This window comes from Erythrolamprus reginae, chromosome 4, assembly GCF_031021105.1.
Source record: "Erythrolamprus reginae isolate rEryReg1 chromosome 4, rEryReg1.hap1, whole genome shotgun sequence".
Lineage (NCBI taxonomy): Eukaryota > Metazoa > Chordata > Lepidosauria > Squamata > Dipsadidae > Erythrolamprus > Erythrolamprus reginae.
Genome location: NC_091953.1, coordinates 12,975,161 through 13,001,196, shown reverse-complemented (window position 1 = coordinate 13,001,196; position 26,036 = coordinate 12,975,161). Strand labels below are relative to the sequence as shown.

Sequence of the window (26,036 nt, the reverse complement as noted above, 5' to 3'; positions counted from 1 at the left end):
TATCCCAGGCATGTTTAAATTCAGTTCCTGTGGATTTATCTACCACGTCTGCTGGAAGGTCACACAGCTAACTTCGTGCCTAATGCAAGTTTAGAACTGATGGTCTCCTGCTTTCTACCCAGGTACCTTAACCACTACATCAAACTGGTTCTCGCTCGTGTCATTTAGAAAATTGCTCAAATAGATGCTTGTTCTCCTACAGTTCTCCTTCAGGACCTACACCTTGGAAACAGGGCAATGATGGAGCATCCATGCGTTACAATTGGTTTATTGTTGGTATTCTCTTCTTTCGGTTGGTTGGGTTATTTATTTTTTAAAACATATACTGTCTTTTATTTGTTACCCACCCAGAGACAGACTTTGAAACCAAAAACCAGAAAACTACAAACTGCCAGAAATAATACAGCACATGGTACCAAAATATACATAGCAGCAATACATGAACAGTATCTTGCACTTTACATACATCATTTGTCTCAATATAGTAGGTAATTCTCCGCATTTGCTCAATACTTTCCTCATCTACTCTACACTTTTGGGACGAGGAGATGAACTTGGTGCTGACAGTTGTAGTGGGCCTCCTAAGAGACAAGTGACATGATTCATGCCATGATGTCATCATGCAAATTGTATTAATTATGCAAGGAACATCATTTGCATGACATTATGGCAAGTGTGACATCATGGTGGCTTCTACCAGAGATCCACAGCAATGATTGGCTTTGGCCATGATCAAGTCCTAAGTGACTTGTTTGGCTTTGGCTTAGCATCTTATGTAAGGCCAGCCGTTATAATTTTAAAACCATACTTTAGGGATTAATCTGCTATGTGTAAAACAAGGTGATTGTGGCTCATTCATTTAATCAGTTAAGCAACCGGAGGCTTTCCACAATGTGTGAATCCCATTCATGCCCAGTGTGAGATTTAAATGAGGGACTAAGTCCATCTCTTTGCAGGACTTCACTCTGGGAATTGTTAGCAAGCTTTAGTTGCTGAGTTCCTAAAATACTGCCCTAATTTACCATCCTTATTAGCAACAATAGCACTTAGACTTACTCTATTTTTCGGAGTACAAGACACACTTTTTTCCTCCCTAAGAGATGATAATTTGGGTGGGTCTTATACTCTCAATGTAGCTTTCCCCCCCCATCCCTAACTAGCTGCTAAACGATCTTTCCAGTTCTTACCTTGCAGGCTCTTTCATTGTTTCTCTCTGCAAATAATGTTTTCCAAGCCCTAAGTCTTTGCAGGGTTTTTTTCATTGCTCTACTTGCTGATAATGTTTCTTTCCAGGTGCTAAAAATGTTCCCAGCTCTTACTGGCTTGCAAGTTCTTTCATTGTTACTCTCACAAAGAATGTTTTCCAAGCCCTAAGTCTTTGCAAGGTGTTTTTCATTGCTCTACTTGCTGAGAATGTTTCTTTCCAGGTGCTAACAATGTTCCCAGGTCTTACTGGCTTGTAGTTATTCTCTCCGAATAAGTTTTTTTTTAAGCCCTAACTAGAGGATAAAATAATATGCCGAAGCTGACCGGACCAAGGACGCTAGCCAGGTGAACATCTAGTAAGCAGATTCCTTTCCCTATTTTCCTCCCTAAAAACTAAGGTGTATCTTATACTCCGGTGCGTCTTATACTCCAAAAAATACAGAATGTATTGCTTCACACTGATTCACAACCCTCTCTAAGTGGTTTACAGAGTTAGTATATATCCCCCCAAAATCTGAGTTCTCATTTTACCAACCTCAGAAGGATGGAAGACTGAGTCAACCTTCAGCCAGTGAGAATCGAACTACTGGCAGTGGGCAGAATTAGCCTGCAATACTGCATTCTGACCTCTGCGCCACCATGGCTCTTACTTGCCTTGAAGATAATGAAACAAGCATAATGTACAGATCATGAGTTAACCCAAGTTATACTTATAGTTTAGGCAGCATTAAATTTGGAATCAGTGAATTCAAACCTCCATAATTTTACTAAGATGACCTTGAGTTCCAAAACCATTAAAATCTTCCAAAAAAACCCACCCATTTGTACCCAAAGGAAAATCCTTTCCGTATTTTAGAACTCGATTTCCCCCCTCTCAATAACCTCCAGAAGAGTTGGATTAAAACATCCAAAATTTCTACCTAACACAGTGGAAGATTATTCTGGTTGAAAATGATGACAGTTGCAACTTAGCACAACTCGGCTATTGGATTATCCAGAGTGCTGAAAGATTTGGGCAACCACTGCGTGCTTAAAACAATGCAATATTCACATTTTTAGATGTTTTAGTCAATCTCAGATCCAGAGTGTTCCATGTTTGTTTGTTTTTTCCCCCAAAAAAGGCTGGACACGAGAAGCAAGAAGCCAATAAGTTCAACATCTCCACAAAGTTCAACGTTTTACAATAAGTGCAATTTTAATTCTCCATTAAGTTCCCAATTCAGGTTTACGTAGCTCACCCATGTTGCCAGAACATCGGTTCATCACTGGAAATGTCACCACAATAAATACGTTTAAGAATAGCGGAAAGAGAAGCAATCAGAGGGGACAAGTATTGCTTTGGAAGATTGTCTCTGGAGTCAGTCTTAAAAAACGGTCGTGGGAAGGATCTTGCTAGCTATGTAAGACACCACCTGGCTTAGGCCCTTCACCAAACTCGTGGTAGCATTAATGACCAAAATGCAACCACCCCCGACGCCCGAAGCAATGTCTTTGAGCACGCCAGGAATGGCACCCAGGGTGTAAAAAGGGAAAGACACAATATCCAGGATCAGATTAACAGGGACGCTAAGAATCCTGTAGGTCACCATGAGAACGTTGTAGATGTTCTTCGCAATGCCATTCAAGATGCTGACACCCACTCGGGCCAGGCAGATGAAGATATCCAAAAGAGCGGTGGTTATTCCTTTGACGAAGGTGCACACTCCGCTGAAAATCCTATGGAGGATGCACTTCAGCAAACACCAGGCGCCTTTCACAACTTGGCCAATCACGTAGCAAACAAGTTTAATCAGTTTCCAGATAGGGCTAAGAATGAAATTGCAAAGACTCCTCAGAAAGCCACCCTTCTCCTCCTTGGCGGTTTGAGTGTGCTTACTTTGAGCGGGTTTTTTCGCGCTTGTTTTCTCTGGTTTCTTCGCCCGGATCTCCTTCACCGAGCGCAACACCGCCTCCAGCTTCTTAGGATCCTGTCTGTCTTGGCCGCAGTGGTTCTGGAAGAGTTCAACCCCAGCAGGGAGCTTCTTCTCAAGGGCTTCTAATGTTAGGTCTTCCAGCCGACTCTCAGCATCCGCCCCTTTGATAAATCCCACCGACCAGGTCTCGGCGCCATCGTCACAGCAAGCTGCCAACCAGAGAGAATTGGGGACCGCCATTTTGTCCTTGACTTTGAGAGAGGAAGGCACTGCTCCGGAGAGGAGATGGAGATCTTTCCCATTTTGACAGTTAGGGGCCAAACTCTGGCTGACAAGCTGTTCGACTTCCCAGTGCCAAAGTTCCTGGAGAGGAGGGGAGAGTGGCACCGCGTTGGTTAGCGTGTGGGTGGCAATGTGGTGATCATCCTTATGAAGGCAGCTGGGGTTTAGGTGCCCCCTTTCGTAGCCAGAGTCTACATAATCTGCCATCAGAGCCTGGTTTCTACCCAGATGTTCCAATGACTCTGCAACCTCAGCTTCGGGCATCATTTCTTCCTGAGCATTTTCAGGGTCATCGATCTGAAAAAAAAAGAGATAAAGAGAAACTGATGAATTCATCATTCGTAATTGCCATCTGAGTCATTTCGCGTAAGGTACGGATTCCATCCACCGTCCCCAAATAAAAAGTTGGAAAGTGTTCTGCTTTGGGCCTACCGGATCAGAACCAAGAAGCCCTGTGTAATACTGTGTTCAGTTCTGGAGACCTCACCTACAAAAAGATATTGATAAAATTGAACGGGTCCAAAGACAGGCTACAAAAACGGTGGAAGGTCTTAAGCATAAAACGTATCAGGAAAGACTTAATGAACTCAATCTGTATAGTCTGGAGGACAGAAGGGAAAGGGGGGACATGATCGAAACATTTAAATATGTTAAAGGGTTAAATAAGGTTCAGGAGGGAAGTGTTTTTAATAGGAAAGTGAACACGAGAACAAGGAGGCACAGTCTGAGATTAGTTGGGGGAAAGATAAGAAGCAACGTGAGAAAATATTATTTTACTGAAAGTGTAGTAGGTGCTTGGAACAAACTTCCAGCAGACGTGGTTGGTAAATCCACAGTAACTGAATTTAAACATGCCTGGGATAAACATATATCCATCCTAAGATAAAATACAGGAAATAGTATAAGGGCAGACTAGATGGACCATGAGTTCTTTTTCTGCCGTCAATCTTCTATGTTTTTATGTTTCTCATAAGCAAAGGATTCAATTCAAACACTTCTATATAGTTAAAGATGTTTTGTACAGACAGGAGCAGACTTATCAGTTCATGTTGGCAGAGGCCCCACTCAAATTGGCCAAGAGATGACAAACCAGAGCTAAATAGCACATTCTTCCTTGAGATAAGGTCCACAAATCACACACATACCCTTACAGATCTCCAGGTTTCTTTTCTTTCTCATTCATCGGCATCTCTGCATGACTCTTAAAGGAGCCACAGCAGTTTCTCAGCACGGCAGTTCTGAGACCGTGTCAATTCATGGACCAGTCAATTCATGAGCATCTTGGGAAAAAGAATGCTGGGAAGAATTTGAGGCAACCCAAGAAAGCTTGGTACATACCTATGACCTTATTTTTAAAGGCCAGGTTAGTAATCTCATGACATAGTTCATGTATGATTAATATAACCATGATTTATGGAATTAATCCAGAAGGAGGCTTGCTTTGTACATGCAGAAATTGGATTGGTTCTTCAATCATGAAGTTATATATAAACCACTGGATCAGCCTTACGCATAGACTTGTTAAAGGGTTAAATTGGACCCAAATCAGCATGGCTTTACTGAAGGCAAATCATTTCATTTCATTTATTAGATTTGTATGCCGCCCCTCTCCGTAGACTCATGTCAGACTAATCTCATTGATTTCTTTGACTCTTGTTAAAGGGTTAAATAATGTTCAGGAGGGAAGTGTTTTTAATAGGAAAGTGAACACAAGAACAAGGGGACACAATCTGAAGTTAGTTGGGGGAAAGATCAGAAGCAACATGAGAAAATATTATTTGACCGAAAGAGTAGTAGATGCTTGGAACAAACTTCCAGCAGACATGGTTGGTAAATCCACAGTAACTGAATTTAAACATGCCTGGGATAAACATATATCCATTGTAAGATAAAATACAGGAAATAGTATAAGGGCAGACTAGATGGACCATGAGGTCTTTTTCTGCCGTCAGTCTTCTATGTTTCTATGTCTTCCTGTTTCAGATTGTTGCAGCCTTGTGTCATGAATTGGTTCCTTTTGATCCCTATTCCACAGTCAGGAGATTCTACATTCTGTAGCATTCCAGGATACCTCAAGTAAAAAGGCTAAAATTCATCACCATCCCAAGCAACAGAACTTTAAACAAAAATGGAAATCCCCATGTCATTCTTAGGAAGTTAAGAATGACCACATAGTTCAGGAATCTATTGGCCATTGGAGTATAGCTCCATTGTACTCCATTATATAAACAGGAGTGCCAAGCAAAGGCAAAGTTTTACTTCTATTAAGAACTGCTCCCTGGAATGGAGGAATGAATTTATTTATTTATTTATTTGTTTGTTTGTTTTTCCAAGGACTCCGGACGGCTAACAGCCTATAACAATACAGAACAATGGCAAATCTAATTAAATTTAAAATTACAGTGGTAACTCTACTTAAGAACGCCTCTACTTAATAACTTTTCTAGATAAGAACCGGGTGTTCAAGATTTTTTTTGGCCTCTTCTTAAGAAGCATTTTTTACTTAAGAACCTGAGCCCGGAAAGATTTCCCAGAAAATTTGAGAGCGGCACGAAGGCCCGGCCAGTTTCCTACCATTACCCCTTTAATCCCGGCCATCTCGGGCTTTTCTGGGCTGCCAGAGGAGCTTTTCGGTGGCGCTCCCCCTCTCGGGTTTCTCTCTCTGGCGCAGTGTATCGGAAGCAGCCTTACGCCGAGTGTAAATAATGGGTTTGCACACATTATTTGCTTTTACATTGATTCCTATGGGAAAAATTGCTTCTCCTTACAAACTTTTCTACTTAAGAACCTGGTCACGGAACGAATTAAGTTCATAAGTAGAGGAACCACTGTACAATCTAAAAATCCAATATTTAAAAACAATCATACCAGTTCAGTCATACAACATATATCTCATTTCATTGACCAGAGGGTCTACATCTAATTGCCCCAAGCCTGGCGACATAGGTGAATCTTAAGACTCTTACGTAAGGCAAGGAGGGTGGGGGCAGTGTGAATCTCCAGGGAGAGCAGATTCCAGAGGGCTGGGGCCCCCACAGAGAAGGCTCTTCCCCTAGTCCTCGCCAAGCGACATTGTCTGGCAGATGAGACCTGGAGAAGGCCGACTCTGTGGGACCTAACCGGTCGTGGCCCCATAAGTAAATTTTGCATACGACTCCTGGCTTGATTTCACAACCACTGCTAGAACAGCTCTGACGAATTTGATAACTCCGGTGACAATGCCATTCAGCACCCGCCTATAAACCACTTGCCTATTATTAGAGGTTGGTCCTTGACATATGACCACAATTGAGCTCAAAATGTCTGTGGTTAAAGTGAGACAGTTGTTAACCTAGTTTTGCCCCATTCACCAACCTTTCTTGCCACTTGTTCAGTGAATCACTGCAGTTGTTAAATTAGTACCATAGTTACTAAATGACTATGCATCCAAATTTTGATCTTGTGACATGGGGATGCCTTGATGGTCGTAAATGTGAAAAACAGTCATAAGTCACTGTTTTTCAGTGCTGCTATAACTTCAAACAGTTATTAAATGAATGGTTATTGAGTCCAGACTACCTGTATTTACTATATTTTTTGGAATATAAGACATACCTTTTTTCCTCCCTAAAAGAGGCTGAAAATTCAGGTGCATTTTATACACCGAATGGAGCTTTTTTAAAAAACTTCTTTTTCCAGCCCTAACTAGGTGCTAACAATTTTCCCCGCTCTTACCTTGCAGGTTATTTCATTGTTACTCTTTGCAAAGAATGTTTTCCAAGCCCTAAGTCTTTGCAGGGGTTTTTTCATTGCTCTACTTGCTCCAAATGTTTCTTTCCAGGTGCTAATGATATTCCCAGCTCTTACTGGCTTGCAAGCTATTTCATTGTTACTCTCTATGAATAAGGTTTTTCTAAAGCCCCAACCAGGGGATAAAATAATGTGCTGAAGTTGACCAAGACTAAGGATGCTAGCCAGATGAATATCTGCTAAGCAGATTCTTTTTCCTATTTTCCTCCCCCAAAACTAATGTGCCTCTTATACGCTAGTGCAGTGTTTCCCAACCTTGGCAACTTGAAGATATTTGGACTTCAACTCCCAGAATTCCCCAGCCAGCGAATGCTGGCTAGGGAATTCTGGGAGTTGAAGTCCAGATATCTTCAAGTTGCCAAGGTTGGGAAACACTGTTCTAGTGCATCTTATACTCTGAAAAATATGGTATATTTTTAAATTTCATCCTTCTTCAGCCTTTAAAAATAATGGCCTTGTTTAGCCTGAACAGAACATTAAGGACAAAAATGTAATATTGGCCTACGAGAAATTATCACAGTGCACAGAGAGCAAATGCACACACTGTTTTCTGGAGGACAGAATTAAAATTAATGGATGGATGCTGCTTTTTAGTTAGGCTTCAGGAAATACAACTAACAATAAGAACTCTTTGATGGCAGAACAGGGCCTCTTCTACACTTGAGACAATGAAGTGGAAACTTGATGGGAAATCGGTTGAACACCACGGATGTCAATCTTCCTCCTCTGCAGAAGATTGGTCCAGACGACTTTCCAGGTGCCATCTAATTAGTAACTGTGTATCCCTGTCTGACAAGCCTTTTTCCATTGTTCATCATATCATTTGTCAATATTAGAGAGTGATAAATCTGAAGCTGTAAGTCAATGAATAAATGAATGAATGAGTGAGTGAGTGCATCTTTCTCGTCTCTACGTGCATGTATACATATCATTAAATTATAATTGAAATACAAAACAGAAACATAAGTGAAGAAAGGTAAGGAAGGAAGAGAGATGCAGAAAGAGAAGAAGAAGAGAAGGAGGAAGAGGAAGAGGAGGAGGAGGAGGGAAGACATAGGAGGAGAAGGAGAGGGAGAAGAGGAGGAGGAGGAAGAAGAAGAAGAGGAGGAGGAGGAAGAAGAAGAGGAAGAGGAGGAGGAAGAGGAAGAGGAGGGGAAGAAGAAGAAGGAGAAGGAGGAAGAAGAAGAGAAGGAGGAGGAAGAAGAAGAGAAGGAGGAGAAGGAGATGGAGAAGAAGAGGAGGAAGGAGAAGGAGAAGAAAAAGAAGAAGAAGAAGAAGAAGAAGAAGAAGAAGAAGAAGAAGAAGAAGAAGAAGAAGAAGAAGAAGAAGAAGAGCAAAATTCCATGAGAGGACGAGCATGCCCGTAAGATTTTGGCAATTTTTTTGCTTCCGCGCATACACAGAAGCAAAAAACGGCCAAAATATTATGCATGCGTACATCCACTTGCAAGATTTTGCTTCCTGAAGGTTCCAGAGTGCGAAAAACAGCACAAGGGCAAACCAGAAGTTCATTTTTCCAAACTTCCAGTTTGGCCATTTTTTAAACCATCCCTGGCTTCATTGAAACTTGTGCGCATGTGTAGGTACGGGGGGCGGGGAATTGTGCACATGCGCAGGAGTGTGCATGTTTGGGGAGGAGGGAATGGCTGTGGACACCTAGCACACACACACACACACACACACACACATTTGGCACATGAACCAAAAAAGGTTCACCATCACTGGCCCAGTCTCATCTATCGTCACAAATCGAGGTCTACCTGTATAAAACATAGCATTTGGTTTTATAAAGTGCCCGTTCTAGACAAATGAACCAAGCCTCTGCCATTATATAAATCAGGCATTCTTCTATTTCTCCCAGGAGAAATGGGGAAAAAAAAGAGCAGGGGGGAAAACAAGATATATTGACAGCTGATTTTATGCTACAGAAATAGTAATGTACTGTACAGTGATACCTCTACTTAAGAACTTAATTCGTTCCATGACCAGGTTCTTAAGTAGAAAGGTTTGTAAGTAGAAGCAATTTTTCCCACAGGAATCAATGTAAAAGTAAATAATGCGTGCAAACACATTAGGAAAGAAATAAAAGCTCGGAATTTGGGTGGGAGGAGGAGGAGGAAGAAGAGGAGGAGGACAGTCACTGCCAAAGGAAGAAGGTGAGGTGAGGGGAATCAACAAAATCAAAAACTTTAAGGCTTAAAAAAAATGGCAGGAAACTGGCTGGGTCTCCGTGCTGCTCTCAAATTTCCTGGGAAATTTTTCTGGGCTCGGGTTCTTAAGTAGAAAATGGTTCTTAAGAAGAGGCAAAAAAATCTTGAACACTCGGTTCTTATCTAGAAAAGTTCTTAAGTAGAGGCGTTCTTAGGTAGAGGTACCAATATATCTCTTTTCTCAGGCATGTTGTTGAAATATTTCTTACGACAACACTATAAGACCCTCTTCTTTCATAGCCACTGGGAGGCAGGTCCTACAACCAGGCAATGCGATCAATTATAAACCCCGATAGCTCTATTCATACAACATCTCAAGCTTGATTAGAATTAATCTAATGTTTACAGTACTAGGATTCTTACAGGGTTTCCAGGGGGAAAAGCATTTTGAAATTCCCTGATATTTCCCTGACATTTCCGTGTAACTTGCAATCTAGTTAAGGCACAGTCGTAGATGACATCGTACCAAATGGCTAAGCCATGGAGAAATATCGGTAGCTGAGGAAGCAAGTTGTTGCCACAGTTATGCTCATTTTTGCTTGACTCTGACAGGCAGCGCGATCCATTTTTTTAAACATGATTTTTCCCTGACTTTTAAACATTTTAAGACAGTTTGGGTTTTTTGCCTGATTTATTCCGTTTTTTTTCATGAATTCCCTGATAATTCCCTGATATTTTCCAAACCACCAATTTCCTTGATAATTCCCTGATTTCTCTGTTTTGCAGGTTTGCTGGACACCCTGTTCTTAGCACCTTGCAAAAATGTTTGTTTGTTTGTTAGCTTGCTGGCTAATGTAAAGTTCACTCCATTGTACAAATCCAGGAAATGGTTTAATTTAGTAACCTATTGTATTAAGGAGTGTTACTCTGATCCCTGTGCGTTCATCTCTCCAAGCTAGACTAACAATCATGTAAGGTGCACCCCGGGGAATGATGGATGCTTTAGTCAAATTATCTCAAATGGGGAAAGGAGGCTACTGTTTACATTGCTATGTATAGCTGTCTCACCGAAGTCCCAGGGGAACCTGGATGAAATATTAATTTGTTGCTGAATGTTTTGCCACCTCATAATGATGGTGCTCTCCTGGGCTTCATTCTGAAACCCCAAACACCCCTGCCTGTTGTCATGTCCCATCAGGAAAAGCAGAGCTAAAGCAGCAAATATAACATGTCATCAGCTGCTTCTCCAAACGGGCTTCGGAGACTAATTGGTTCCCTGGACACACAACACTTGCAATGTGAAAGGGCCCCGTTGTAAGCCAACTGAGTCGTCACACAATGGGATATGTATGTTTGAGGTCGCTTTTTCCCTTCCCTATTCATCTTGCAGTCAAACATCCTTCTGTTTTGAGAAGAAGCCTGTTTGCAGACCACCATGGTCAGGGCAGAGGTTGGTACAATCTTGGCTTTTTTCAGTGGGAACGAAACCTCTTATCAGGTCCTCTGAGAGATCATAAATAGCCTGAGAAACTTCAGGGAGAGAAAAATAAGCAAGTTTGCCCTCTGCTCTCTTCTCAATATAATGGATGAAGAAGCAAGACAGTGCTGGGAAGAACACCACAGCCCAACATGAGAAAACTATCAGGTCCCACCAGTGTTGTTAACCCTAAAAGTGATGGGTTGAAGTCAGAAGCTTCTACTGCCACGTTAAGTGTTCTGGAAACAAGACAAGCCACATTTTAGTTTAACTTAACTTCAGAGAGACAATAGCAATAGCATTTAGATTTACAGTGTTCCCTCGATTTTCGCGGGGGATGCGTTCCAAGACCACCCGCAAAAGTTGAATTTCCGCGAAGTAGAGATGCGGAAGTAAATACACTATTTTTGACTATGAACAGTATCACAAGCCATCCCTTAACACTTTAAACCCCTAAATTGCAATTTCCCATTCCCTTAGCAACCATTTAGATTATTACTCACCATGTTTCTTTATTAAAGTTTATTTTAAAAAAATATTTATTAAAGGTGGACAAAAGTTTGGTGATGACATGTGACATCATCGGGCAGGAAAAACCAAGGTATAGGGGAAAAAACCGCAAAGTATTTTTTAATTAATATTTTTGAAAAACCGTGGTATAGACTTTTCGCGAAGTTCGAACCCGCGAAAATCGAGGGAACACTATATATATCGCTTTAAAGTGCTTTACAGCCCTCTCTAAGCAGTTTACAGAGAGTAAGCCTATTGACCCCAACAATCTGGGTCCTCATTTTACCCACCTTGGAAGGATGGAAGGCTGAGTCAACGTTGAGCCTACTGAGATTTGATCTGCCAAACTGCTGGCAGCTGGTGATCTGCAGAAGTAGCTTGCAGTACTGCACTCTAAACACTGTGCCACTGAGTTTCTCAGAGGGATTTTAATTTAATTATCTGCATGGGATTATCTCAAGAAAATACTGCATTTTTTTGGATTATAAGATGCACCCCTTTTCCCACCTAAAAGAGGCTGAAAATTTGAGTGCATCTGATACTCCGAATGTAGCCTAATGAGGTGCTGACATAATCTTCTGTGCTTTGCTAGCTAAGGGATCCTCCCATTGCTTGCTTTTTTCATTGCTGCTCCCTCCGACAATCAGCTGAGCCTTTTTTCAGCCCTAATGAGATGCTAACAAGTGAAGCGATCTTCGGTGCTTTGCTGGCTAAGCGATCTTTCCTTTGCCTGATTTTCTCATTGTTTCTCTCCGGAGAGAGAGAGAGAAGTGAAGTGTTTTAGAAACTGTTTTTTTACCCCCAACCAGGGGATAAAAAGCAAGCACTTGCTTTCAAAACCAGCAGATTATGTGCTGAAGCTGACCAGATTAAAGACTAGCCAAATGAATACCTGGCAGGCAGATTATTTTTTTCCCTATTTTCCTCTCCCAAAACTAAGGTGCGTTTTATACTCCGAAAAATACGGTACCACCTATGGAAAGCTGGTCTTACATTCTCAGCAATCCCAACTTAGATCCTGTCGAAAGCACCCTGTCTGATTTTGTACCGATGGGGAACATCCCCCCCTTCCCAATTGTTAGGAAACATTGTCCTTTCTCTCCTTTGGTACAATCCACTCCCTCCAATGCTTTCTTTCTTTCTTTCTTTCTTTCTTTCATTCATTCATTCATTCATTCATTCATTCATTCATTCATTCATTTATTTATTAGATTTGTATGCCGCCCCTCTCCGAAGACTCGGGGCGGCTAACAACAATAAAGAAAACAATGTAACAAATCTAATATTAAAAAGTAGTCTAAAAAACCCCAATTTAAGAAACCAATCATACAAACAAGCATACCATGTATAAATTCTATAAGCCTAGGGGGAAGGGGAAAAATTTCAATTCCCCCATGCCTGACAACAGAGGTGGGTTTTAAGGAACTTGCGAAAGGCAAGGAGGGTGGGGGCAACTCTGATATCTGGGGGGAGCTGGTTCCAGAGGGCCGGGGCCGCCACAGAGAAGGCTCTTCTCCTGGGTCCCGCCAAATGACATTGTTTAGTCGACGGGACCCGGAGAAGGCCAACTCTGTGGGACCTAGCCGGTCGCTGGGATTCGTGCAGCAGAAGACGGTCCCGGAGATATTTTTAAAAGGTAACGGCTTCTCCTGCCCAGGGAGATGATGCTTGTCTCCACTTCTCAGCTGGGGAAGCCAATGTTGTCCAAAGACCCTTTCCATGGTCACGTGGTTAGCCTGTATATGCTGAAATGCACTGAACGCTGTTAGCGAAGTGGTACCTATTTATCTACTTGCATTTGCTTTCCAATTGCTTCATTCATTCATTCATTCATTCATTCATTCATTCATTCATTCATTCATTCATTGGATTTATATGCTCTTCGAGGACTCGGAGCAGCTTACAACATATAAAAAACAATAGACTACAATTTTTATTTTTTTTATTTTATTCTATTTTTTGTGCCGCCCTTCTCCTTAGACTCGGGGCAGCTTACAACATGTTAGCAACAGCGCTTTTTAACAGAGCCACCAATAGCTAAATCCAATTAATTAAAACTGAATAAACTGGTCTAAAATCCCCTATTATGTTAAAAATCAATCATACCCATTCAAACAACAACCATGCAAACATTCGTTGGCCAGGGGGCTAAGGTTTAATCGGCCCAAGCCTGGTGGTATAAATGAGTCTTAAGACTTGTGGCAGGAGCTTTCCTTGAAATACTTTCCGACACTAACGAAATGTGCCGCCTATTCCATAAATCACTTCGCACAAAATCCCTTCAAGGGATCCTTTGATCTCATCTCTTGATGTCCGCCTAGGTCTCATCCTCTATCCCAGGGGTCCCCAAACTTTTTACACAAGGGGACAGTTCACTGTCCCTCAGACTGTGGGAGGGCCGGACTATAAAAAAAAAACCCTATGAACAAATCCCTATGCACACTGCACATACCTTATTTTAAAGTAAAAAACAAAATGGGAATGTACTATTTAGAGGGGGGGAAGAAGTCTGAAATTCATATATGTTCATGTTTTGTTTTTAATTTTCTTTTGTTGACACCTGATTGGCTATATAAGGTTTTCTTGGCTTATAGAAAAATGTATAAAGAAAGAAGGAAGCACTTTGGCATAATGGTTAATAAGTTAGAAAAATAATTGGTGTTGTACTTTTTGAAGAAACATTAAGGAGAGAATTTAATTTAAAAAAATGAATGTAACTGGATGACAAAATTAGAAAAAAAACTTTTGCAACTTTTTTGATTATTGATATTAGTTACTAACAAAATACTGCATTTTATTCATGGAAAATTAGATGGTACACGGTATTGTTTGAATGTATGTTAAGAGAAAAATAAAAAAATTAAGCCCCCCCCAAAACAGTCCTTCCTTCCTCTATCCCTCCATTTCTCCTTCCTTCCTTCCTTCCTTCCTTCCTTCCTCTCCACTTCTCTTTCCCTCCCTCTCCCTTTTCTTTCTTTCTTGTTCTCTTTTCCCTGTGCTCCTGTCAATCACCAGCGGGTCGGATAAATTTATTTATTTATTTATTATTTAGATTTGTATGCCGCCCCTCTCCGAGGACTCGGGGCGGCTCACAGCAGAGAAAAACAAATCATAAATAATCTGAATACATTTAAAACATTTAAGATTTAAAAAGAAACCCCATATAGTACATACACACCCACAAGCATACCATACACAGTTTAAACATGCCCAGGGGGAGATGTCTTAGTTCCCCCATGCCTGACGGCAAAGGTGGGTTTTAAGGAGTTTACGGAAGGCAGGTAGAGTAGGGGCAGTTCTAATCTCCGGGGGGAGTTGGTTCCAGAGAGCCGGTGCCGCCACAGAGAAGGCTCTTCCCCTGGGGTCCGCCAACCGACACTGTTTAGTTGACGGGACCCGGAGAAGGCTGGCAATAAAATTTTTTTTTATCCTCTTGGCTGATGGAGCATGTCTACAGTCAAAGCTTTATCAGTTTCACCACTTGTCTCCTCTCCTTAGATAGCAGGGGCCCAGATATACACCCAAAGATCCCACCTTTTTGTCGACAATAATTAGGGTTATGGACTGAAGCCAGAAAGTAAGTCCTGACTGCCTAAAAAAAAACTTGCTCCCCATTGCAATCCAGAAAAGTGTTTATAATTAAGTGTTTAAAGGAGCAGCTAATTGCACTGTTAAATTAACATCTAGCAAGTCCTCAGTGATGAAGTCAAAGCAGGAAAAAAGGCCAGTTTGTTACTAAGAGATACACTGTGTGTGTAAAACTTCCAAACAGTGGCTTCCCCTGAGTAAAATAAAGTCTCGAATTGTAACAAAATGGGACAACCCTGGAATTGTTCTTAGAGATCTCAGATAGCTAAAAAGTCTTAAATTAGATGAACCCCAAGGTCGGTTTTAACACAAGGGTCTTCTTCTTGTGCCATATTTGTCATCAGACGTTGGCAATCATATTGGCGATCCTATTTTTATCTTTTTTATTTATTTATAAACTTTATTGATTTTCCATAAAAATTGACAAACATACAAACAAACATTTAACATGAAATTGGGGTTACAATTCCCCCTCTTATCATAGAAATCAAATTTCCTTACAGAAAAAGAATACATTGTTAGTACCTTAAGTCAACCTATTAATTTAGATGAAAAGAAGAAATTTTATTCAACCTTATATTTTAAAAAACTTCATATATAAACAAGATAAAAAAGAAAAGGTAAATCATTGCGATACATCTACAATTCTCACGTAAGTTTTGCATTTAATTTTTCTTCTCATTTATCCATATATACACCTTATTCCAAATCACATAGAATTCTGATTCTTCTTGGTTGTTTAACCGTCTTGTCATCATATCCATCTCAGCGCAATCTAATATTTTCTTAATTACCTCTTCCTCTTTGGGGATATTTTCCCCTTTCCAATTTTGCGCATAAACAATCCTGGCCGCGGTCAAAATATGAATAACTAAATGGAGAATATCTTTCTTGTATTTCTTTTTAGTTATGCCCAGTAAATAAAATTCCGGGGGGGTTTTCTATCTCTTGCAATACTATTTTCTATTTTTATCAACAGCCATATAAAACTTTTGCTGAGTTTTGTCCAAACCAGTCCCTTAGATTTTGAAGACATGATATTCTTCTTCTCCCTGGACAAGAAGCCATATCACAGGAGATGTGAGGCATTGCCCAATGCCAGCTGATTTTGGGGCTTGGGGAAGGCCGTTTCACCCTCTGGAGGCTTCAGAGAAGCTTCCCTGAAGTCGCAAGGGGCTAAAAATAGCTGAACAGCCAAACCAGAAGTTCAGAAAAATAGACTTCTGGTTTGTCCATTGTGCTGTTTTTTGCATTCTGGAGGGTTCGGGGAAGATTCCTAGAGCCCCAGAGTGGGAAAAACCACACAGCGGTCAAACAGGAAGTTCATTTTTCCAAACTTCCGGTTTGCCCATTTGGGCATTTTTTCACCGTCTCAGGCTTCAATGAGGACTGGGTGCATGCACAGATGGGAAGGGATTGTGCGCAGGAACAGCACAGAGGTGAACAAATGCAGGGGGAGAGGGGAGGGGTGTGGGAACATGCACGCATGCTACCACCCCCCATTTTTGGCAGGCGAACCCAAAAAGGTTCATCATCACTGATCTACTCCAGAGGTAGGCAAAACTGGCCCTTCTATGACATGTGGACTTCAACTCCCAGAATTCCTGAGCTACCATGATTGGCTCAGGAATTCTGGGAGTTTAAGTCCACAAGGCATAGAAGAGCCGACTTTGCCTACCCCTGGTCTACACCAACAATGGCACATAATCAGAGATTTGCTGGATTAAAACATCCATCTTTTGCTGGCGAGGCCAAACCCTGAAGGGAATCATGTTTGGGGAAATCTGAATTACAACATCAAATACATTCTTTTTTCAAACCGTTTTCCTTCCCCAAACTGACAGTGCACACCCGTTTTATGCCTTGCTTTCCCTCAAGGGGAAAAACTGTGCCTAGCCTGTTCCATTTTTGGAATGCATTAGAGCCACTCCTTCACCTACATACCTGCTTCAAAAGAGATAATTAGCAAATGGCAGAGAAGGATTAGCATTGAATTTCCTAACATTGCCTTCACATTTCCTTTCCTTAAATCAAGCATCTGCATGCCGAAACGTTCACTCCTATCAGATACTGTCAGCCTTCCAAGGTAGTTTAGATAGGAAAAATACCAGCTACGTCTATTTTACAGTAAAACAGCAATAAAGTTTGCAAGTCTGAAAGTACAATTCTCCCGTCACCTCCTTTACAACCCAAGAAACTAGGTAGGGTCCCTTTTGAGTCTGCTGCCCCTCCCATTTCATGACACAGAGTTCAAGGACAATCAGAACTGCAGAAAAAACAATTGCTGCCAACCTGCCTTCCATTGAGGACCTGTATACTGCACGAGTCATATGACCCCTCGCATCTTGGACATAAATTGTTTCAACTTCTACCCTTAAAATGTTGCTACACACTGCACACCAAGACAACAAGACACAAGAACAGTTTTTTTCCAGAACGCCATCACTCTGCTAAACAAATAATTCCCGCAAAACTGTCAAACTATTTACTAGGTCTGCACTACTATTACTACTAGTTTTTTCTCATCATTCCTTTCACCCATTTCCTCCCACTTATGATTGTATGACTGTAACGTCTTGTTTGTATCCTAGAGATGTTTATTAATATTGTTTCTTCATTGCTTATTTGACCCCTATGACAATCATTAAGTGTTGTACCTCATGATTCTTGACAAATGTATATTTTATTTTATGTACGCTGAGAGCATATGCACCAAAGACAAATTCCTTGTATGTCCAATCACACTTGCCAATAAAGAATTCTATTCTATTCTATTCTATTCTATCTGTGGGCTATGCGGTCTCTTATCTAACTGATCCCTAGGCAAGGGTTAGGCAACCTTAAACACTCAGAGAGCCATTTGGACCCATTTTCCACAGAAAAGAAAATACCAGGAGCCACAAAACTCTTCCTGTGCCTGACTGTTTCCTGAGCAGCCACAAAACTAGCATATATAGCTGAATTAAGGATTCTGTTTTCTTCCAAAACTTTTCTTTTCTTGGATTTATCCATGGTTGGCCTACTGTGGGGTTCAAAAAGCTTAATAAATTTTGTGTTGGTATATAGCATTAGCAATAGCATTTAGACTTCTATACCGCTTCACAGTGCTTTTACAGCCCTCGCTAAGTGGTTTTTACAGAGTCATCATATTGTCCCCAACAATCTGGGTCTTCATTTTACCCACCTCGGAAGGATGGAAGGCTGAGTCAACCTTGAGCCTGGTGAGATTTGATCTGCCAAAATGCTGGCAGTCGGTGATCAGCAGAAGTAGCTTGCAGTACTGCACTCTAACCGCTGTGCCACTGAGGCTGTCGCACATTGGCAGTTGTGATGAAAATTTTGAGCAATAGGGAGCCACAGGAGAGGGATGAAAAAGCCACATGTGGCTCCAAAGCCACAGGCTGCTGACCCCTGGCTGCCCTAGGCTAGGGGTAGGCAAAGATGGCTCTTCTATGGCATGTGGACTTCAATTCCCAGAATTCCTGAGCTAGCATGATTGGTTGAAGTCCACAAGTCATAGAAGAGCCAACTTTGCCTACCCCTGCCCTAGGCAGCGTCTCTCTCTTCAGCCGCCCAAGGTCCTTCTCACATACCACTACACATACTTCCTGTGATGGAATGAATAGAGCTTCTAAATTCACCTTTGCTTTACAGCATTTGGATGATGGCCAGATACCTGATATTAGCTTTCTGTTCAAGGAAACTTAGTAAATGATTGTGCTTACGCTAAGGGACATAAAACTATGGATTCTACATTGGGAAATGGGTAGAGGGAATAGACATGGCTGCTCTTGCAGCTAAATCTGTATTTCAAAAAAGTCTTGTGCTTGCAGCAAATGATGAAAATGTCCCCAGCAATTAAAGTAAAAGTTATTGATTTGTGTGTGTGTGTGTGTGTGCTTTTAAATCAGCATTCTCCTGCTGATTTCAGACAAGACTCTTCAATTTTCTTGGCAAGATTTCAAAACTGCCTTGCCTTCTTCCCAGGTTTGGGAAAGATTGTCCAAGGGCACTCATTGGCTTTTTGCCTAGGATAGGACTGGAAGCCACAGTCTCTCTGTCTCTATTTTGACAGATAAGATTTCTTTTTAATTAAGGAACAAAAAATGACACTTTTATCGTTCTTTTAGAATTCTTATCATTCTTTTAGAATTCTTATCGTTCTTTTAGAATTCTTATCGTTCTTTTAGAATTCTTATCGTTCTTTTAGAATTCTAGAATGGGTATTATCTTTTTTTCTGAAATCCCCAATAATTTTTTTTAAAATGAGTCGAACTTAAAATAATACCTTCCTTTCATGGTGCTCTTCCTCCCTCCTTCCCACTCATTCTCTATCTCTCTTTTTGTCCTTATTACAATACATACCACAGAAAATATTATGCGAGTGTTCCTTAATTAAATTTGCTAAGCAATTACTCTCTGTGCAGTAAGCAAATTTTACAGGATGGATGTGATTTCCTAAAATGTTAAAAACCCTGCAGTCAATAGGATTTTGCATAGCCATTCAGCCATCTGATATTTTACAATGCCAAAGGAACATCAAACTCAGGCTGATGTATCCCAACCAAAGCTAAAAATGACAAGATACCCATTTTTAAAGATACCCATTTTAAAAAGTCAACACATACAATATACAATTAGGACACCTAAATTGAAGGTAATAATGGATTTACAGATACTGTATTAAATAAAAATAACTATTATTGTTGTTGTTATTGTTGTTATTGTTATTATTATTATCTCATTTATTCATTAAACATGAAACAGTCAACTGAACTTTTTAAAAAGTGTTGTTATTTTATTATGATATTATATTTTTAATAATAATAATAATAATAATAATAATAATCTCATTTATTCATTAAACATGAAACTCAGTCAACTGAACTTTTTAAAAAGTGTTGTTGTTTTATTATTATATTATATTCATCATCATCATCATCTCATTTATTCATTAAACATGAAACTTAGTCAACTGAACATTTTAAAAAGTGTTATTGCTGTTATGACAGGTACCTGCCACATAACACCCCAGATGTAATAATTGTCAATAAGAAAGATTTTAAAAAATCTGGAGAGTGGATATGGCAGTGCCTAGTGATAGAAGAAGAGAAGAGAAGGAACTGGAGAAGATAACAAAATGCAAAAACCTAAAAATAGAAATAGAACAACTGTGGCAAAGGCTAGCAAGGGTAATACCAATATTAATAGGCACCTTGGGTGCAATCTCAAACAACTGGAGAACCACTTGGACACTATTGGAATTGATAAATTTGCCATCAGTCAATTGCAGAAAATGGCCTTACAGCTTCCATCCTGTGATGTTATCTGTAACACTGTCAAACATCCAGATTTGCCTATCCCAAGGTCTCGATAGGTAGACCCAAACCCAGTCTGAAATACAGTGCAATAGTATTTGTAAAAAGCACCAAGCTGCTTTTAAAACAACAGCTTATCCAGATTGCTGGTTTAAAGGAAGTAAAAAATCTTCTCTGGAGATTGATGGATGGAATGCGCTTGTGTGTTCCTACAGAACCACATGGCATGAAACTGTTCCAAACGCTTCTTCTCTTAGCACAGTTCCCAGGCCCATGAATCATGCTTTTGGTTAAACAGAGGACTTCCTTGCCCACCCATCCCCTTATAAGAGATGAGACAGCATCAGCTTTTGCCAGTCTGCAAAAATATCTAGGTGCAACAAAGGCCTACCCGGCAACGCCAATTTATGGGATCTGAAAGTCTAGTTTATTACACATTGGGGAAGGCCCATCAAAGCAACCATAAAGGAGTAGCAATTTGGTGGTTTGGTGGATGAGAAATGGGGGGTGGGCTTGCTTTGGTTGAAGAACGCAGGGGATCTTCACCAGGGATTGGCTGTGTCTGAACTGCAGTTCTCTTCCTAAAGCTACAGAGCCCGGTAAACATGACTTGGCATGCAAAAAGGGCTTAGAGTTGAATTCTAAAGAAACCTCTTCCTGTAAATGCAATTATTTTAATAATTGGGAGTTTTAGATTAGGTTTTAAGTTTGGGCTTCTAACATGTTCTATTTGTATTTGCATCTATCTCTGCTGTAAGCTGCCCTGAAGTTTGCAGAGAAGGGCATCCTAAAAATCCAAATAATAAATAATCAACCTCTTTTCCTTCTTTGCATCCCAAAACAAGTCCATCTGAAGATCTGGATGGCACGGAGGTTAGCATGCGGCATTTGGCAAGCGGACTCCCAGTCTCTGCCAGGAGTTCGAATCCTGCCCTGCTCAAGGTTGACTCAGTCTGCCATCCATTCAGGGTCAGTTTAAAAAAAAAACCTGAGGACCCAGACTGTTGGGGCCAATAGGCTGACTCTGTAAAACCTGCTAAGAGAAGGCTGAATGAGATACTGTATAAGTCTAAATGTTATTGCTATTTTGTCCCGAATTGCATTTCCTGCAAGGGCTCTTTGCAGGCAGGCTCTGGATGGATTGGTTGGTTGATTTTCTTTCTTTCTTTCTTTCTTTCTTTCTTTCTTTCTTTCTTTCTTTCTTTCCCTTCATTCCTTCCTGATAACCATTAGTCTGAAATGGTGTAGGGCTTTCTGCCTAAGCAAGGGGTTGGACTAGAAGACTTCCAACTCTGTTGGTCTGTTCTGTTCTATTCCTCCCTCCCTTCCTCTCTCCCTTCCTTCCCCTCCCCCTCCCTCTCCTTCCTTCCTTCATTATAACCATTAGTTTGAAGTGGTGTAGGGTTTCCTGCCTAAGCAAGGGGTTGGACTAGAAGACCTCCAAGGTCCCTTCCAACTCTGTTATTCTATTCTATTCTGTCCTGTTCTATTCTTTGCCTCCCTCCCTTCCTCTCTCCCTCCCTCCCCCTTCCCCTCCCTCCCTCTCCTTCCTCCCTTCCATCTTTCTCCCATTCCTTCCTTCCTACCATTAGTCTGAAGTGGTGTCGGGTTTCCTGCCTAAGCAAGGGTTGGACTAGAAGACCTCCAAGGTCCCTTCCAACTCTGTTATTCTATTCTATTCATTCCAATATTCTATTCTAGTCTTTAGAATAGACCCACGCGCACACCCTTGGCGCTTTCCCCCGCCGAACACCCTCCCCTCGCCCTCCGCCCCACGTCCCCTTCGGCCGAAGCTCCGAGCGTCTCACCTGCGGCTCCACCAGCCACCGGGTCGCTTCTTCCACCTCCGGCTCCTCGGGCCCGGCGGGCTCCCCTCCCGGGCTGTATCGGAAGGCGGCGAAGAGCGGCGCCTTGTCGCGGGTGCTGTAGAGGGTGGCGAAGCGCGGCTCCCCGCGGAACCTCTGGCAGACCTTGGCCACCTGCTCGGCCGGGAAGCCCGCGGGGGCCGCCCGCCCGTAGAAGAAGGCGTCGCACTCGCCGAAGCCCGCCTGGCCCTCGCCCACCACGAGGCCTTCGCTCAGGGCGGCGGCCCAGGCCAGCAGGGCCACCAGGCACGCGGCTCGCATCGTTTCTCCGCCGAGGGGATCGGCAGGGGGGAGTCTGGTTGGAGACGGACGGACGGCGCTTCAGGCACGGAGGGAGGCGAGAGGCGAGAGACGCTCCTGCGGTGCTTGTGAGGCGCGGAGGCGGCGAGGGCCGAGATATAGGAGAGGGCGCCCCGCTGCCACCACCCAGGCGCCTCCTCGAGAGCCGCGGAGCGCGCGCGGCGGTGGCGGTGGCCGCACGTGAGGAGCGGGGCTGACTCCGGCGGGGGAGGGGGCTGGGCTGACACGCCCCTCCCTCCTCCCTCCCCCTCTCTCTTCCCTCCTCTTCCCCTCCCTTTCTCTCTCTCTCTCCTCCTCTGTTTCCTTCCCGCCCTCCCTCCCTTCCTCTCCCCTTCTCTCTCTTTCCTTCCCACCTCTCTCTTCCCCTCTCCCCGTTTCCTTCCCTCCTCCCTCTCCCTTTCTCTCCCTCCCTCTTTCCCTTCCTCTCTCCTTCCTCTCCCTTTTCTTCTCTCCCTCTCTCCTACTCTCTCTTTCCTTCCCTCTCTCCCTTTCCCTCCCTTCCTCTCCCCTTATCTCTTTCTCTCCCCTCTCTCGTTCCCCCACTCTTTCTCTCCCCTCTCTCGTTCCCTCTCTCCCCCTCCCTCTCTTTCTCCCTCTCCCCTTCCTCTCTCTTCACCCTTCTCTCTTCTTCTTCCTCTCCCCCTCCCTCTCTTTCTCCTTCTCCCCTTCCTCTCTGCTCCCCTCCCCCACTCTCCCCCCTCCCTCCTCTCTTGTCTTCCTGTCTATTCCACGTCACGGGGCAGCGGGCGGCTCGGCCTGACTCTTGGCTGCCGGCCGCCACCGATCGTACGGGCGGAGGAGGCGGAGGAGGAGGAAGGGGGGCGGAAGGCGCGCAGTGCTGCAATGCGGTCGGGATCCCCCGACGGGAGCGAGGTTTTTTTCCGAGGAGTCGGCCAGTCGAGGCTCCATGCGGCGCAGCGGGCGCTGGCCAGGCACGGGCGGGCGCTGCGGCTCTTTGACCAGCCCGGGGAATCCGGGGGCCCTTTGCCTTAAAATAGAATAGAATAGAATATTGGAATGAATAGAATAGAACAGAATAGAATAGAATATTGGAATGAATAGAATAGAATAGAATATTGGAATGAATAGAATAGAACAGAATAGAATAGAATATTGGAATGAATAGAATAGAACAGAATAGAATAGAATATTGGAATGAATAGAATAGAATATTGGAATGAATAGAATAGAATATTGGAATGAATAGAATAGAACAGAATAGAATAGAATATTGGAATGAATAGAATATTGGAATGAATAGAATAGAAAAAAATAGAATAGAATATTGGAATGAATAGAATAGAATATTGGAATGAATAGAATAGAATATTGGAATGAATAGAATAGAATATTGGAATGAATAGAATAGAATATTGGAATGAATAGAATAGAATATTGGAATGAATAGAATAGAATATTGGAATGAATAGAATAGAATATTGGAATGAATAGAATAGAATATTGGAACAGAATAGAATAGAATATTGGAATGAATAACAACAGAACATTGAACAGAACAGAATATTGGAATAGAGTAGAATAGAATTAGCATAGGATGGAATGGAATGGAATAGAATATTGGAATGAATAGAATAGAATAAAATAGAATTCTTTATTAGCCAAGCGTGATTGGACGCACAAGGAATTAGTCTTGGGTGCATATGCTCTCAGTGTACATAAAAGGAAAAGATCGCCAGGCATCGATCATTTTTTGTATGGAACAGTCGTGGAATCCCTGGATTTAATCTTTGCCACGATCAGATTGAAGACTGAACCTGTGGGACTCGGTCATTGTGGCCCGAACCCGGACAGTTATATTTTATAACTAATAAAATTCTTTATTGGCCAAGTATGATTGGACACACAAGGAATTTGTCTTTGGTGCATATGCTCTCAGTGTACATAAAAGAAAGTATACTGTACATTTGTTATGAATCATGAGGTATAACACATTGATTGTCATAGGGGGTCAAATAAGCCATCAGGAAACAATCAGTATTAATAAAAATTTAAGGATACAAGCAACAAGTTACAGGCATGCAGTCATAAGTGGGAGGAAACGGGTGATAGGAATGATGAGAAAAAACTAGTAGAAATAGTAGTGCAGACTTAGTAAATAGTTCGACAGTGTTGAAAGAATTATTTGTTTAGCAGAGTGATGGTGTTCAGGAAAAATTGTTCTTCTGTCTTGGTGTGCAGTGCTCTGTAGCGACATTTTGAGGGTAGAAGTTGAAACAGTTTGTGTCCTGGATGCGAGGGGTCAGTAAATACTTTCACAGCCCTCTTTTTGACTCATGCAGTATACAGGTCCTCAATGGAAGGCAGATTGGCAGCAATTGTTTTTTTCTGCAGTTCTGATTATCCTCTGAAGTCTGTGTCGGTCTTGTTGGGTTGCAGAACCAAACCAGACAGTTATAGAGGTGCAGATGACAGACTCAATGATTCCTCTGTAGAACTGTATCAGCAGCTCCTTGGGCAGTTTGAGCTTCCTGAGTTGGTGCAGAAAGAACATTCTTGTGGTTTTTTGATGATGTTTTTGATGTTAGGTGTCCATTTTAGGTCTTCAGATATGATAGAACCTAGAAATTTGAAGGTCTCTACTGTTGATACTGTAGGTCATCTAGTCCAACCCCCACCCCACTCAAGCAGGAGTCCCTACACTGTTTCAGAAAAAGTGACAAGTTAATCTATGTTGAATGACCCTAATTGAGGTCAGCAATTCCATCCCTAAGTAAAGGGGTCATTAAGCAAAACGTCTCATGACCACACCGTTTAGTGATGGCAGTTCGTGGTGTGGTCTTTAAGCAAATAATCTGAGGTTGTTAAGTGTGCCATGGTGGGACAGCAATTGTGACCACCTGTTGGCTTCCCTGTTGAGTTTCCCAGCTCAAAACCAGCTGGAAAGATTACAAGGGATGATCCAGCAACCATGGGATTTATTTATTTACTTCTTTGTTTGTTTGTTTGTCAAACAATTATAGGGTGGTAATTTGTACAAATAAAACATTAGATAAGTAATGATAAAAAGTACCGATAGAAGACAATAGGACAGGGACGGTAGGCACAATGGTGCGCTTATCCACGCCCCTTACAGACCTCTTAGAAAGGGAGAGAGGTCAATTGTAGATAGTCTAAGGTTAAAGATTTTGGGGTTAGGAGTAGAGACCACAGAATCAGGTAGTGCATGCCAGGCGTTGATCACTCTGTTGCTGAAGTTGTATTTTTTGCAGTCAAGTTTAGAGCGGTTGACATTTAATTTAAATCGATTTCGTGCTCGTGTGTTGTTGCGGTTGAAAGTGAAGTAGTTGTTAACAAGTAGGACATTTTGGTATATGATTTTATGAACTATAATTAAGTCGGAACGGAGACGACGGAGTTGTAAGTTGTCTAAACCAACAATTTCAAGTCTGGCGGAGTAAGGTATTTTGTACTGAGAAGAGGAGTGAATTTATCATAAATACTGTTGTCCTGTACCTGAATTATGACCCTATTGCCTGCAGGGATGTCCTAAGTGTAAGGACTGGTTGAAAGTCGCTTTTTCAGCACCATTATAACTTTGGACAGTCACCAAATGGTTGTTAAAGAAAGTGAGTCCTTCCTTCTCATTAGGTGGCCAAAATATTTTAGTTTTATCTTCA

General features: G+C 42.0%; 1 protein-coding gene across 1 annotated transcript; it reads right to left on the bottom strand.

Annotated features, from left to right (window-relative positions):
- Positions 1-252: 252 nt before the first annotated feature.
- Positions 253-22,619, bottom strand: ENDOD1 (endonuclease domain containing 1). The gene is made up of 2 exons (XM_070749649.1): positions 22,042-22,619; positions 253-3,698 (listed from the first exon to the last, which is right to left on the bottom strand). The coding sequence occupies exons 1-2, from the start codon at positions 22,357-22,359 to the stop codon at positions 2,571-2,573; spliced, it is 1,446 nt and encodes a 481-aa protein (XP_070605750.1). The 5' UTR covers positions 22,360-22,619; the 3' UTR covers positions 253-2,570.
- Between the last annotated feature and the right edge of the window lie 3,417 nt (positions 22,620-26,036).